General features: G+C 53.5%; 1 protein-coding gene across 2 annotated transcripts; it reads right to left on the bottom strand.

Moving 5' to 3' along the window:
- Positions 1-1,036: 1,036 nt before the first annotated feature.
- On the bottom strand, positions 1,037-16,239 carry YTHDF2 (YTH N6-methyladenosine RNA binding protein F2). Of its 2 annotated transcripts, none has more exons than XM_064172483.1 (5): positions 15,916-16,234; positions 15,597-15,621; positions 15,185-15,264; positions 9,713-11,287; positions 1,037-2,004 (listed from the first exon to the last, which is right to left on the bottom strand). In XM_064172483.1, the coding sequence occupies exons 1-5, from the start codon at positions 15,940-15,942 to the stop codon at positions 1,981-1,983; spliced, it is 1,731 nt and encodes a 576-aa protein (XP_064028553.1). In that variant the 5' UTR covers positions 15,943-16,234; the 3' UTR covers positions 1,037-1,980. The 2 variants fall into 2 exon arrangements, with proteins under 2 accessions (XP_064028553.1, XP_064028552.1); XM_064172482.1 differs by lacking the exon at positions 1,037-2,004 and adding an exon at positions 6,576-6,641 and having other exon boundaries at positions 15,916-16,239.
- Between the last annotated feature and the right edge of the window lie 16 nt (positions 16,240-16,255).

Genomic DNA, 16,255 nt, shown 5'->3' with positions numbered 1-16,255 from the left:
GGGACAGCAGGAGGGTGGTGGGCAGAAGAGGCAGAGCCTGGCTCCAGGAGCAGGGCCACTGCAGGGGGCACAGCAGGGGACGTCACTCTCACAGGGGGACAGGCAGACAGGGTACTTGGCCGCAGGGGAAAATTCCCCTCTTTCATGGGACCCCCAGGGGTGTAATTTCCTGTCCTGGGGGCCGGATGAGGCAGGGGCAATGAACCTCGACCGGGAGTGACAAGAGGTGGCCCCAAGGGATGGGCCAAGTCCCAGAGTGTCACCTCCCTGTCAATCATTAGCAGGCACCGGGGCCAAAGTCGCTCCAGGACCCTCCATCAGCCCCATGTCTGAGTTCTAACAAAGGCCCCCAGGAGCAGGGTTCTGGATCCCTCCAGCCTTTGCTGCATTGGTCCCCAGGCCAGCACCTCCAGGCTGAGGAAGTTGTGGGCTGGGAGGGTCCCAGCCTCTCCTCCCCATTCAGGGCTCATCAGGTGCCTGTTGGGCGTTAACAGAGCAGCAAAGCCCAGAGCTGCTGCAGAGCAGAAACAAGGTGTGTCAGTCACAGAACGTTAGGGGTCAAAAGGGACCTCCAGGCACCATCCAGTCCAACCTTCTGCCAGAGGAGGATCACTCAGGCCAGGTCACACAGGAACACACCCAGCTGGGGTTGGAAGCTCTCCAGAGGAGACTCCACAGCCTCTGTGGGCAGCCTGGTCCAGCACCCTCCCAGGGGAGATGTTTCTCCTCCTGTTGAGGTGGCATCCTGTCAGTCCTTGTGCTGTCACTGGGCACCACCAAAAAGAGCCTGGCCCCTTCACCCTGACACCCACCCCCCATTTACAGACCAAGATCCCCTCTGGGCCTTCTCCGGAGTCATCAACCCCAGGTCTCTCAGCCTTTCCTCACATAAGTGATGCCTCACCAGAGCAGGGGAGCAGGAGAACCTCCCTAGACCTGCTGGCCACAATGCACCCCAGGATGCCATTGGCCCTCTTGGGCCCTCATGTCCTTGCTGTGGGGCAGGCAGTCCTGGGAAGGGAGCAGCAGAGACCAGTGATGCTCAACAGGATCTCACGTTTATTACTGAGAGTGATTAATGGTGAAAAGAAAGGCAAGGCCCAGTCCTCGCTGGCTGAACAAGAAACTGAAGAACAGATTCACTACACAGCTTACAAGAGTCTTTTTTTTCCTCTTGTGTCCAAAATTCATTTTCCTGTAAACAAAACAAGTTTGAACCACTGCTCTCAGCTTCCAACACTCAACTGAACCCAGACCTCCTTTGTGTGAGGCATGAGAACAGAACATGGACTCGACTGAGTAACAAAAAAGTCAGAGAAAAATGAGCCACCTTTAGACACAACCTGGTGGACAATTTCTGTTCAATTCTTCCCAGGCCAACCCTCAACTTCCTCATGGAATTCCTCAACCTTCCAGACCAGGGGTGGGGGGGAAACAGGGAGGGAAAGAAAATCCAGATGATCCCCCACTCCCTGTGGGGATGTCACAACTCAGTGTCACCCAAGTGCAAATGTCAGATGCGGGGGGAAGAGGGGCAGGGAGGGGAGCAGCAGGGTTTAAAAATGAGAGAGGAAAATACCTAAAAAAAGAAGGCATCTGCCAGTATGGACCTGGAAATCCAAAGAACTTAGTAAAAAGACAAAGAAACCAAAGCTCTGCTCTGAAACCACAACCGAAGCCAGAGGAAGGGGACAGCTTTGCCTCTATTCTACCTAGAGGGGATTCCTTTCTCTCAGGGTCTCACTGCTTGTTTTGCTCAGTCCTGTGCCTTGTCAGATTCCCACATTTGTTGGTTCTTGGGTTGGTTCTGGATGTTCCTTTCCTTTTTTTAACTGTTTGCCAGAGTCTTTCTGAAGTCAATGAAATTAAGGGGGAAAAAAAGTCCTAATTATCTCTGGGATGCTTTTGCTCTTCTTTTCTCTCTCTGAAGGACAGCTGGGATGCAATCACTGCTGCAGTCTCTGGGGCAGGAGTGGCCTTTTACTTGACACGGCCCTGGCGCTCCTGCAAGAGAGAGAACAACAAGTCAGGCAGAGCAGCCCCACAGCCACACGCAGGGCTGTGACCAGGACCTGTCCCACCTGAGAATGGCTCTTGACACAGGAGCCCTGCAGTGCTGCATGGCTATCATGGTGGTACCACCACCTGGGTCCACCAGCTCATCTCATCTCAGAGAACCCAGCATGGGAGGCAGACTGGAAGAGACCTCTGGAGAGCATCCAGTCCAACCACCCCTGCTCCAGCAGGGCACCCACAGCTGTTTGCCCAGGACCACAATGGCTGGCGGGGTTGGAAGGTCTGTAGAGGAGACTCCACAACCTCTCTGGGTAGCCTGCTCCAGGCTCCAGAACCACCAAAGACGTTTCTCCTCCTGTTCAGGTAGAACCTCCTGGGTTTCAGTTTGTGCCCTTTTGCTCTTGTCCCATCCCTGGGCATCACTGAGCAGAGTCTGACCCCATCCTCTTGCCCTCCACAACCCCTTCAGCTGTTGCTGAGCACTGATCAGATCTCCTTTAAAAAGGCTGCTGCTCAGCACCACTGCTCTGCTCACAGCGGTGTCCTTCAGCAGGTACAGGGACAGCTAGAGGTTTAACAGGATGAACAGGAAGAAACAGCCCAAACCAGTGAAGAAGGGCAAATCAAGGAAAAATTGCTGAAAAAAGTGAGTCCAGATCAGTACTGAAGGTCACAGCTGCTGCCAGAGTGGGAAGGGAGCAGGGTGACAGCAGTTTCCTCCTGGGCATGGACCTGCAGCACTCCTGAGGTACCTTGGCCATCTCCAGGTTAGGGAGCAGCAGCAGGGCAAGGCAGAGCTCTGGGCTGGAGAAGGTGGGGGGCACTTTGTGAGCAGTGCTGCAGGGGTCAGGCAGCTCTTGCATCAGGGAAGAGAGGAGGCAAGGAACCAAGAGTGTGGCCATAGCATGTCTCTGCCTGCCTGGGCACTGCAGATCTGTGGCCTGCCCAAGCTCCCTGTGGGCCTCCAAGAAGCCTGCAGCTCACACCTCAATGTCTGCGTTGGTCTGCAGGGACTGGCACAGCCCACAGCTACCAGCAAAACCCCTCCCTTCCAACTCTGAAACCTGCGGAGTGCTTCATACTCGAGCTAACAGGTTCACAGGGGCTTCCACCAGCCACTGCCACTAGCCCCTGGGTGTTCACCCACATCTGTCCTGCAGCACTGAAGGCACACACTTGTCAAACAAACATCTGCAAGCTGAAGAGGCAGCAGAGCACCAAACACAGCCAGGTACTGAGGGGCTACAATGTCCTCTCCTGTGCCGAGCGCCCTGTGCCAAAGCCAGAGCCAGGCAGCTCTGCACACAGGCAGCTCTGGACCATCTGGAGGGGTCACAGCACTGCCCAGCCCACACTTAGAGCACCTTTTCCAGATCCTGTGACACCACTTCCAAAACAAAACCCTTCCACAGCTCAAGGGCTTCTGGCTGATGCTGCTCCCAGCACAGGCAAGGCCCTGCAGCCTCCCGCCTGAGGGGCACAATGGGGTCACCTCCATCACAGCTAAGGCTCAGCTCACCAGAGGCAGGAGTGCTGCTGCCACTACAGAGGGGGAAGCACAGGATGGTCAGCAAAGGCAGGTCCTGGAGAAGAACCACACTACAGCTGTCTTTGAGGATAAAATACCACCTCCATACCAAGAAAGGCAGAAGGAAGGATCCATGCTCCAAGCAAACCAGACAATATCCTGTGTTCTGAGAGCACAAGAGATCCATTTACCCTCTTCTGCCAACCATGAAGAGCTGAATTCAGAGGCTCAAGTGAAAGAGGCAGCACTCCCTAGAACTGCTGTGAGCACCCTCATTTTATTGCCACGTGAGAGACAGCACAAAGTAGCATTCACTGGGGCACAGGTTTCCATTCCAGCTATTTCCCCCCCTCCTTTAAATGCATCAGGCTCACAGCAGCTGCTTCAGTTGAACCCTGGCTTGCAGGAGGTGACCATCAGAACTCCAGGATTTCCTATGAGTTTGAAGCTGAGGATGGGAAATTCTCTGGAGCCATCTTCCAGGAGATGGCATCACCTCAGAAACAGAAAAGCTGGAAGGGCAGAGCCTTTCCCCCTGTTCAGATGCACACAAGGAAGGAAACTTGGGTGGTTTCTTCCCCCCACCCCCAGGTTAGAAACAAAAGAGTTTTATGGAGCTTCTCTGGGCCTCCTGAACAGGTCTTACAAGAAATGGCTCCACGTTAACCACACAGGCAGGCAGCTCAGTGTCCCTGTAGTAATAAAGCTCTAACGAGGTGGAAACAAGTATCTTCCCTTCCAGGCTCCTGCTGAAGAGAGCTCACAAAATGCAGACACTTCACTGCCAGCTGCTCACAGGCACTGCACCACTAAGAGCCCAATGTGGAGGCCTCACACGGGGCAGCCAGTCCTTGAAGGAGCAACAATCCCTGCTCCATCCCAGCCTGCAGCCTGGGTAATGACAATCCCTGTTCCAGGGGCTTACTCTGCCGCAGTGCAAGCAGCGTGGCACTGCTCTGCCTGGCAAGAGTCCAATTCTGCACCACTGAGGAACTGGTTTATTAACTCTCTAAGACAGAGCAATTCCTGCCAGGTATGAACAGAAGCATTCAGGAAAATGAGGACTCCAGGAACTGGGGTGAAAGTTACCACAACACAGAACAAGAAGGTCCTACGTGCGGCCCTGCCACGTCACACCTGACAGCAGACACAAAATTACTTCCTCCAGACAAAGCCCTCTGCAAAAGCAGCATCAAGACAGAGGGAGCGATGCATGCACTGAACACAGACCAGGCCCATGCAGCAGCAATTGGGCAGCTTTCCCGAGATCCTAATCAACTTTTCAGCAGCATCTTGAGACCCACTGCCCTTCTGCACCAGAGGGACAATGCAGACCTGGACACGACCGTGCCCTAGCAGCTGCCCTGACAAAGGGGCTGGCAAATGCTCATCTCCCCTCTGCGGAGGAGGGGCTGTTAAGAAACCCGAAACACGACAGGTACGTCAAGAGCTGCCAACCTCAGCGTCACCCAGAACGCCTGGGAAACAAGAAGCCACCTGTGCTGGTTTGCACTTTTCCAGCTGAAATGACTCCATGTTTTGCAGTGAAAGGGATCCCAGTTGCTCCCATTTTACAGGTGAGGAAACAGTTCCCTGTTTCACAGCAGGCAACACAATCACAGCACCAGCTAGATGAAGCCTTCTACCTGCTCCAGTTTTCTCCAGCCTCTAAACAAAGCCAGAGCACCCCCAAAATGCTAAGAGAAAGCCCTAAGTGCTTGGTGGAGCCAAGCCACCCTGAGAACAGGGCACCCCTTGTCTCAAAGAGCCAGTCCAAGACTTCTGCAGTAAGCAGCCTGGTTTTTATCTCCTCCACTGGGCAACACCAGCACGGGTTTTAAATCGACTGGAAAGAGACCAAGAGCAACCTCCTGTGTTGCTAATCAGCAGAGTGTGTCACAGCGAGGCATCTGTGTCATGGGGCATCAGCCACTGAGCTTCACTGCACCACGATTTAGTGCAACAAGAGCCTCAGGATCATGGGATGGGAGCAAGCATGAGCTGGGTCCCTTTGCTGTCACAGGCAGTGGCTGGCAGTATCTCAGCATGCCATGGCTGGGAGCTTAAGCTTAGCCAGCAGCAGTGCTTTGGTGGCTGTGGTAAAGCCAGAGCAGAGACAGCACCAGCCAGGTTGAATGACACTTGGAGTCCAGGAGAGGCTCCAAAGATGCTAGGGGCCTAGAGCAGCTCCGTGAGGAGTAAAGGCTGAGAGCCTGGAGAAGAGCAGCCCCAGAAGGGATCTGATCAGCGCTTGGCAAAAGCTAAGGGTGGGGGGCAAAAGGCTGGGGCCAGACTCTGCTCAGTGGTGCCCAGGGACAGGACAGGGGGCAAAGGGCACAAACTGAAACCCAGGAGGTTCTACCTGAACAAGAGAAGAAACTGCTTTGGTGTGAGGGTGCTGGAGCAGGCTACCCAGATAGGTTGTGAAGTCTCCTTCTCTGCAGAGCTTCCAACCCCTCCAGCCATTGTGCTCCTGGGAAAGCTGCTGTGGGTGCCCTGCTGGAGCAAGGGCGGTTGGACTGGATGATCTTGGAGGTCTCTTCCAACCTTGTTGATTCTATGATCTCCAGAGGTCCCTTCCAACCCAACCATGATGGGTTCTGTACAGGCAAATTGCTGTGCTGAAGTCACTTCAGTTTTGTGTGCTTTAAAAATAAGGCTCAAATTCTTATAGGGAAGAAGTTGGTGACCTGCTCAACTGCAAAAACAGTTGTCAGGGGCTTCAAGAAGTCTTAAATTGCTTCAGCTAGGATCATATTGGGAGTCAACTTCACCATTCTGGGTCAGGAGAACACAAAGCTTTTGAAGAACTGGCAGAGGCAGACACTGGAAGGCAAGGCAGGTGAGCCTGAGGACAGGATGGGCATGGACAACAGCAAGGGACAAGCAAGAGCGCAGCTCCACTGCTGTGAATGCTGGTCTGTCCTCCCCCCTCAGCACCAGCACAAAGCAAAGCATTTTTTCATGCAATGGTTGGAACTGCTTCCTGGAGCTCTGAAGAAGTGACTCTAGCAGTGAGAAGCAGAGAACAATACTCAAGAGTTCCTCACCTTTCATAGGGGTTCACTCTTCTGCCTGGGGAGCAAGAGGAACCACACTGCAAATCAGACCAAGGTGTAAGCAAGCTGAAGCCAAGTGAAACGACTCTGGCTTGCTAGAAACTGAGCACAAGTCAGCCCTCAAGATTTTGAAGCTTCAAGGCCCAGGAACACAGAACAGATCACTTCCATGCCAAGAGTGGTGGCAGAGACAAAGGGCTGGTGGCAACTGGACTTCCCCAGTGCAAGAGCAGCAAAAGGAGCCTGCAGGCAGGGAGCTGTGCCGCTGGGCACTTCACCTCTCCAGTGCTTCAGCTTTGCCTTCAGATACACGTTTTGATCCAGGTGACTACCTGAGATGCTCCAAGGCACACACAGCATGGCTCAGGGTTTTCCTGCCACCCACAGTCCCCAAGTAACCATGAGCATTCACTCCAGGTTAGAAACCACACCAACGCTTCCTGCTTCTCCATAAAGCCATGAGACAGCAGCTAGAGAAACCTCAACCTCCTGAGGGCTGTGTCAGGGAGCAATCAAGGAGATCCAACTTCCTCCCTGCTGGATGTTCCAGGGCAAGGCCTTGGGCATGCAGCACAGACTGAGTCAATGGTGCAAAGCAAACAGCACGTGGAGAGCTGCAAAGGTACCTTCTTGCCTGTGAATTCAAGACACGTAAGTTCCCTAAGACAACCCATCCTCAACTGCCTCTGCAGTGCAGTGCCATACAACCCAGCCAACATGGTTTAGAGAGGAGGTGCTGGTGCGCCGAGCACCCATCAGCTGCTGCTCTGCTCCTGACCCTCACACACTGCCACAGCCCAGAGCAACTTGAGCAAGCAGGGCAGGAGACCTCCAGATGCAGCTGGAGGGATGGGTGAAGGGTGGGTCACATGCTTCAGGACACTGCTAAGCCACATTTTTAGATCTTACTGATTTTCAGATACCACCTATAAGCACAGCAGCTGTCCAGAAAAGAGACCACCAACCTGTCCACAGAATCATCAAGTATTCTGGGTGGGAAGAGGCCTTTAAAGCTCATCCAGTCCAAGCCCCCTCCAGTCAGCAGAGACATATGCAGCTGGAGCAGGTTGCTCAGAGCCTCAACCAACCTGACCTGGAATGATTCCAGGGTGAGGCATCCCTAGATGCCACTTCTCTGCCAGCCTTCCCCACTCTGCTGATCTGCTCACTCCCTGCCTACACTCACCCAGCATTAACTGTTCTATGTATCTTCCATCTGCCTTCCAGCAACATCACACACATGCCTCCCTCATCTTCCCTACTCTGCCAAGGTCTGTCCCTCTCACCACAAATTGGTGCTCCATAAAGTCAGCTTTGGAGAAGTCCCACTTCCTAAGACGCCCTGCAGAGGCCGATTTCTGATGGTGTTTAAACCCTTGGTGCACTTTGTCACAGGCTGGGTACCTGATGGCAACCTGATGCCCCCAGGCTGGGGATGTGAAGTCACCAAACCTCTACAGGCTCTCACACAAGCCAAGCTCACAGCTCCACAGCTAGCAGTGCATTCCCTTTCCTAGAGATTTTTCTCCAGCCCCACTAGTGCTGGGTGCCCACTCCTGTGTGCAGGTGATGCCACTTACAGGCAATGCTCCAAGTCAAACAGATAAAAGAAAGCTGCGCCTACTGTCATGCTCAGCAGCTGCAGCTCCTGATCTTGTTCTTCAGCAGCTAGGTGGAAAATTCCCGATGGCTGAAACTAAAGAGATCAGCAGAAGCCTTGGCAACCACCCTGGAATTGGTGCTAATGCTTATTTGTAATTACTGCTTGGATCAAATTGAAGCCAGAGCCCTGCTGTGGGGAAGGTCAGCCCCAGGTGACAAATCCAGATGGAGCCAAGAACAATTCAAGGCCACTGGTCACTGAATTTTCAAAGAACTATGGAGTCACTTTGGCTGGAAAAGCCCTTTAAGATCATCAGGTCCAACTAAACCTGCCCTGGGACAATTTGAGGCCATTTCCTCTCCTCCTGTCACTTGTTCCTTGGGAGAAGAGCCCAACTCCCACTTAGCTCCAGCCTCCTTTCAGCCAGTTGTAAAGACCCAGTCTCCCCTCAGCCTCCTCTTCTCCAGGCTCAACATTCCTAGGTCACTCAGCTGTTCTTCCCCAGCCCTGTTTTCCAGCCCCTTCCTCAGCTTCACTGCCCTTCTCTGACCCTGCTCCAGCCCATCAACATCCTTCTTGGAGCGAGGGGCCCACAGGTGACCCCAGGACTTGAGGTGTGGCAGAACGCTGGGCAGATCTGTCAATTAGCAATGCTTTTGTTAACAAGTCAACACTGCCAGCAGGCTCTGAGCCACGGCTCTGCACAGCAAGCCAGCAGGCATCGAGCACAGCTCAGGTGCCAGGCTGCTGGGCACTGCCCACCCACTGGCTTCACATCCAGCAAAGAGGAACAGAACGACCTGCTCCATGTCCACCTGGGAGAGGACAAGGAGTCACCAACTGCTGCAAGGGAGGTTTAGCTGGGCATCAGACAAAGCCTAATGGAAGGACAATTAAGTGCAGGAAAGGATCGCCTGGGGAGGGACAGGAACTGCTGCTTCCCCAGGTCTTACAGGCGGTGGCTAACGTCTGTCACGCTGACTCTGCTCTGGGCAGGGGTGGATTTGGTGGCCATTCAAAAACCTGGTTCCTTGAACCCCCCATCAAGTAGGTCTCCTCCTACTTGAAACTGCTCCAGCCTAGGAGCTGACAATAAATTTTGCTTAGAGCACAGCCCCTGTGAAAAGGCAACCTGATGCCCACCAAGCTGGCTCTCAAGCCTTCACATGCTGGATTTAGACCCTCTTCCATAGACTCATGGATTGGTGGTTTGGGTTGGAAGAGACCTTAAAGCTCATCCAGTTCCAGCCCCCTGCCATGGGCAGGGACAACTGCACCAGCCCAGGCTGCTCAAGGCCTCATCCAGCCTGTCCTTCAATCCCTCCAGGGAGGGGACATCCACAACCTGCCTGGGCAACCTGTGCCAGTGGCTCCCCAATTGGGAATTTCTTCCCAATGATTTATTTCCTACTAATTTGTAGTAACAACAATTTCTGATAATCATTTTCCTAATGATTTCTTCCCTCTCCTGCCCTGGAGGACCTCTCTCAGACAAACGACCATTACCTTTTTAACATTTTCCTCCTCCTCTTGGCGTTTCTCATAGTGCGAGAAGTCATCAAAGATGGAGGTGGTGTGCTTGTAGGTGGCAATGATTTTCAACACCTGCTTAGCCTTTTCCAGAGGCACCTCCTGAGTGTCCCTGGAGTTGGTCACTGGTTTGTTCTCGTTGTTCTCTAGGCGGATGTGCCGCAGCTGGCTATTGGGAACGTCCTTCACAAAAATCCACCTGACATCAAACCGCCCCTTCCACTTGTCCTGGGACCAGACCCCTGCACACGTGTTGTAGTCCACAGCAGATTTCATCTCTGCTACCCCGCAGAAGTGGCCGCTGCCGTTGACGCTGAAGAGCAGGTAGACAGGGCCCTTGGCGTTCATGGAGCGGTAGGCAGCGTCCAGTCTCTTGTTGCCATGCTCTGTGCTGCACCAGATGTTGTACTTGATGGACCGGTGGATGTCGTCCTCAGAGTAGCTCTTGATGATGAACACACGGCCGTGCTTCGGGTTCCAGTCGAAATCCTTGGGGTTGTAGTTGTTGATGGACCTCAGCTTCTCCAGCACTGGGTGTGGCTCTGAGGGAGCGGCACCAGGTGCCGCCTGAGCCAGCCCTGCTCCGTTGCTGTCTGCCCCGTTCTGGCTGAAGCCACTGCCCCGGTTGCGGGGGGCAACCCAGCGGGAGGGCTGGGCTGGCGGTGGCACTGGCAGCTGGCTTGGCTGCGATGGCAGTACCTGGGGCTGTGGCCCACTCGAGGCCTGTACCACCGGTGGGCTGCTGTTGATCTGCTGACCCACGGGCTGGGAGGACACCTGAGCTGGCTGCTGTGCCATGTTTGGAACCAAGGCCTGCACCGGGGCCTTTGCCACGGGCCCTTTGTTGTCCCACGTGCCGATGTCCATGTTGTGCTTGATGGGAGGTGGTGGCAGCGTCGAGCCTGCAAGGCCATTCTTGGTCTTCAGCTTGGGCTGCTGCTTGGCAGGTTTGCTGGCAATGTCGGCCCAGGAGGTTGGCTTCGGAGGAGCAATGGTGGCTGGAGGCAAGCTGTTGGAGGCTACAATGTTACTGGTGATGGATCCACTACCCACAGCTGACCCCACAACCTTTGGCATGCTGCTGGCCACATCCGTGCTGCCCAGCTTGAGAGCAGCCATGCCTTGGTCGATGGCATTCATGCCAGGAGCCTTGTTCAGGGTCTCACTGGTGAAGGCAGACTGCCCATCGATCATGGCCCCCCCCAGTGAGCTGGGCGCGTAGGCATAGCTGCTGCTGTAGCCCGAGCTTTGGGTGGACTGTCCCTGAGAGCTGTTACTGCCCCACGCCGAGAAGTCGATCCCGCTGGGAAAGAAGTTAAAGCCATGCTGTCCGAGGAAGGGAGTGCTGCCAAGGGCCCCTGGCTGCCCAAACATGGCATCGGGGAGGAAGTGAGGCTCCCCGTTGCTCAGCTGTCCGTAGGAGGTTAGGTAGGGCATGGGGGGGTCCCCCCCTGTAGACCAGGCAGCTTCCCCCAAGGAGTAGGAGAAGCCGATGGAGGGGCTGTAGTAGTTGGGCAGGTAGGAGTCGGACATGGCAGTGTAGGCATTGTTCTGAAAGACACAAACCACAGCGTAAGCAGCTGCAGGAGCAGAGAGGGCTGCAGAGAGCAGGAAGAAAAAGCCACTGGGGCTGCTTGTGCCCCACCTCTCTCTACCTTAGGGCTGGGCAGATAAAGAGGCCTTCAGACACCTCCTTTGTTAGAACTGCCGAGAATTGCTTCAGTGCCAAGATGATTAAACACAAAGACCCAGCAAGCTCCCCAGGCTCAGGTGAAGCCCACTAAGCTCCTGATGTGGGCCTGGGCACAGGCTACAAACCCAGGACCTTACCAAAGCAGCCGCTTTGTAGCTACCACCACACAGGGCTTCTCTTGCCTTTTTCAGCCCTTATTCTGCTGTCTGAGGGAAGGGTTTAAGGAAGGATGCAGAGAGAATTAGGATATGGAGGAAAATGGAAAGTGTTTGGTGGAAGTGCACTACTAAAAATCAATGTCCCACATTACCTTCCTTCAACTTATCACCTGGGAAAATGGCTTCATCCTCACCCTATACATTTCCAGAGCTTATCATATCCCAAGAACCTGCACACAAGGAGGATTTAAAGCCTTGTCCTCAAAACACAAAACTGCTCCAGTGCTGCGGGCAGGTACCAAAAAACTACCTGAAAGCAGGAAGTCATCAACAGGGTCTGAAGGAGAAGCCTTCTACAGCATGGTGACAGTACAGCAGGAGAAAGCAGGCTGCAAATCCAGGAAGGAAAAGCAAGCAGCAGCTGTGGTCTCCCTTTTAACACCCAAGCAGCCTTCAGGTTTCAGTAACAAATACCTCATTCTACAGCCTGAGACCTCAGGCACCACCAGTTTGCTAACATGACAAACATCTGCCCCTGAGCACCCCCAGCAAGTGGCTGAAGCCTTGCTAACAGACACCAACACCCAGGAACTGGAACCTGGATGCAGCCAGCTCCTGCCGGAGAGCTGCTCACATGCCAGCCTGGCACACACCAGATGAAAGCCAGGTTCAGTTCCCCTTTAAAGGCTTGTCTGGCAGCAGGCTCCACTTCATTTTTCATTGAATCATGTTCTTCACATGCCAAGCACAGCTCTCAGAGGACTTCAGGCCATACTGCAATCTATGTAGGTTCTCAAGATGGTTCTGGCACCCTCCAGAAGCAGCTGGTTTGCCTCTATACCTTCTGCTGAGTTAAAGGAAACCAACAGGTTGAAGCCTGAGCCAGCCCCAACTAGACAGAAATCAAGAGGAATTATTTAACACCAGGTGCTCGAGGTTTGCTTTGCTGTGTACCACCAAGAAACCTTCTGTGATTACTTCATGGTGTGAATGCAAGACAGCTCTGAGATACACTCTCCAGCCTTGGTCTTTCCAGAGAAGGGTCCCAAAAGCAAATGAATCACACAACTAACTGCAGTCCAGGCAAGTTGCATGGATTGAGCAGCTCAATGCTGCTAAACCAAAACCAAGGAAGAGTCTTGAGGGCTTGATCTGTCCAGAAGCACAAACAGTGACAATCTGTGAGCAAATGAACTTTTAAAATACATAATTTTTAACCAGCAAAGGCTCTTCAGGAGCTGATCCCCTCAGTTACAGGAGTAACAATGAGCTCTCCTGGAAGTGAGCTCTAACATGACACAAACACAGCTAAGACTTGAGCCTGGCAGGCAGAGCAACCATTCTCTCCCTGCAGGCCTCTTCCTCAAAGAGCACATCACTGCCAAATAAAATCTCTCCCCTTGTCCCCTCCGAATATTTCCTTACTCATGTTAAACTTGAGATATTTTAACCAAATCTGTAGTAAGCTCTTACCAGCCACACTCAAGTGGCAAGGAGGGAGCACAGGAGCTCAGCAGCATTTGGGCACTGTTGGCTCAGGGCTCACTACTGTTCACTACCAGAACATCTCCAGCTACTCCTTGCTCTCCAGCCCCCTACCTTGCTCTGCTGCCCTGCACTCCTACAACTGACAAAGTTCCTCATTAGAATGCAAATAAAGCTCCACCAGCTTTTAATCCTCTGATGACTCAGGCTTTCTGCACAGTTAGTTCCTCAAATTCACCATCCCTCCTCACCAAAGCTCAGTGGGGCTGAAACTGACATTGCTGCCGTTGAGCACTGGAAGAATCACTGAGAGCTTTAAACACCCAGGAACCTCCTTCACCAGGCTGACAAGCCAGGGAGTCACACTGAAACAACAGCTCCTGAAGAGCCATGAAACTTTACAGCCTGTTTCCCTCACACTTGCGCAGAGAGCTCAGAAGATGACTCTGGAAACCAGGTCACTTTTCAGAGCCACATCCATAACTCCCCTTCCCACCTCCAGAAAAAGGACCCCACTTTGATACTTCTGTATTTTGAGGCCGGCTGGTTGGGTCAGCAGAGCCATGACCCTCTCCAGACTGGGCTCTAGGGGGTTGTTTTCTATTCTATCGAGTGTCACAACACAGGAGAGCTGGGGAGCAACACAAAGTGGTAAGAAACAAAGATCAAGTCTCCCCAGAGGTCCTACTCCAAGGTCTCACTGTAGTTTTACCTCACTGCTGCAGTATTTCCAGAGCAGCAGCTCTGCTCCACCTCCTGGAACATGCTCTCATAATTTCCTTGTTTTAAAAACATATTCTTACCACATGCAAAAAATAAGCTAAAATATTCAGTTCTTCAGAAAAGATGAAAAATAGGGCAAAATTGTGAGGTGCTTCTACCATTATGGTGGCCCCTTCATTATCTTTGAGAGATTGAAATACAACTACACTTTGCAGGGCTTCCACACTCAGAAGGAAGCTGGAAACTGGTGATGGTAGTTTCTAGGATAGTAAACCCCAGCATTAAATGAAAACAGATGGTGCTACTCAAGACTTGAGAGAGCATCACACTCTCACCTCGTGCAGCTTGAGTTTAGGCTTCTAACTTCTAAGGCAGCTGAGCAGTGATTTTAACAGGTTAAATCCTGAGGAGCAAGAATAGCTGCCAGGACCTAACATGGTGCTTAGCCTCATTTAGATCAAGCTAGGAGAATACTTGTTGAAAATGTAACTGAAACAGAAACCTGTGCTTGTGTTCCAGTGAAACATGCATCAGTTGCACAGGTGGAAAAAGGAACAGTAAAAACGATCAAGAACTAGAGGGGAAAAAAGCCCCAGCCAGGGGTCACTAACCACAACTGGAAGGGAAGGAGAAGGCAGGAGAATGAACTGCTGCAGTGCTACTGCAGATGTTTATCTGCAAGGCTTGCTCGTCCCATCTAATCAGCTGAACTCCATCTGCTCTCTGTCACCCTCCTACCACTTGTTAGGAAAAACAAACACAACCCAGTTAGCAGCAGAGCTAACCTTAAACAGAGAGCCAGGGGAAGTATTGGGGAAGTCCTGACTTCCAGGAGCTGAGCAGCAGCGCCCCTTTACCTCAAATTCTCAGAAAGTCTCAGAAGCCCTCATCACATCTGTGTTGTGTGGGGAGTCTGAGTGAGATGTACAGAAAACTCTATGAGAGGCATTTTCATTTTCACAGGGAAGAGATAAGAAGGTTGAGCACCCACCAGAAGCCCCCAGAGTGTAACTGTGAAGAGATTTCATGCAGCAGGGGAGCACATCCCCTTAGACGGTGCCAAGAGCCAGAGAGAGGTCAGCACAGTAAAACTGAAAGAGCAGAACTGGTAACTTCAGGCAGTTCCATATTAAAAATGAGCTCAACACCAACTGTAGGAAATCTTTACGCCCTCAAAAAGCTGCTAAAACCTCAATAATTTGGCCCATCACATCCTAATGACACTCAGTGCTTTCTGCCTGGAGAAACACACGCATAAAACAAAACAACATGGTAAGGAAGCCAAACATCAAAATGCAATCTGTGGGGATGGGGAAACGCCAAGATAACAAATTCACCTTTGCTAGAGAGCAGCGGGAAGCCCCCAGGGCTCTCTGCAGGTTTACTCACCGGCCGGGCCTGCGGACTCAAGTAGGGTTCAAAGTCATCATCGTTTAACCCATCCTTCTGGTGCACAGATCCGTTTTGCACTGAGGAAGGGATGCAGAGCGTTAAAAGAAACTCGGCTCATAAACTCAAACGTCTGCTGTTTTAAAGTACTTTAGGACAAATCTTACAACCTCTCCTCACTAGCTGCATCATGCCACGCTTAACCCAACAGAAAGACACTTCACCACCACACAAACAGTCCTGAACCGCAAACTTTCCCCAGCCCTAGAAGCCACATCCCAGGGTTTGTTTTCCTCCCAGCCACTCTGCTGCATACATGCAGGGAGACGCCAGGACAAGCCCAGCAGATTTTGGGGGCGACTCTTCCCATCTCTCCCCGCAGGATCTCCCATTTCCCAGCCGAAGCTCTCACCTTTGTTGCCTTGGCCTTTGGGTCTCTGGCGCGGCATAGAAAGAGAGAAGGAAAGCAGTGAGTCAGGAGGGCGAAGCGGCCCTGCAGCGCGCGGGGAGCCCGGCAAGGCGCGGCCCGGAGGAAGGCCCGACCCGGCCGCGCCGCGGCACAATGGAGGCGCGGCCCTGAGAGAGGGGAACGGGAGCGGCGGTAGGCAAAGGCCGCAGCCGCCGCCCGGCTCGCGCCCCCGCCGCTAGGCCCTGAGCCTCGGTCTCGCTTAGCGAGCCAGGCTCGGCGCGGCTGGGAAGAACAGGCCGAACGGTGACAGTGAGTCCCCTACCTGCTCCAGGAGGCTGCTGGCCGACATGGCTCCGCGGCGGGGCTGCTGGCGGGGCAGGGGAGGAAGGGCAGGGCGGGGCGGGACGGCGGGAGGCGACGGCGGCGGCTTTGTCCGGGCGCGGGTGCAGGCGCGGCTGCCTGGCGGACTCGGACTCGCCCGCGGCTGCTGGGGCGACGCTCTAGCCAAGCCGCTCTAGCCAAGCCCCTCTCGCCTCTCCTTCCGGCCCAGCGTCTATGGCCCGGGCCCGCCGCCTCGCGTCCGCACACACATCCGCGCGCCCCAGGCGTCACGCGGCACAGCGCGCGCGCGCGCGCTCCCAGGCACAATGGCGGGGAAAGCG

Source organism: Pogoniulus pusillus, chromosome 37 (assembly GCF_015220805.1).
Source record: "Pogoniulus pusillus isolate bPogPus1 chromosome 37, bPogPus1.pri, whole genome shotgun sequence".
In the NCBI taxonomy this organism is placed as follows: Eukaryota; Metazoa; Chordata; class Aves; order Piciformes; family Lybiidae; genus Pogoniulus; species Pogoniulus pusillus.
The sequence above is the reverse complement of the archived record's forward strand: the minus strand, read 5'-3'. Positions and strand labels throughout refer to the sequence as shown.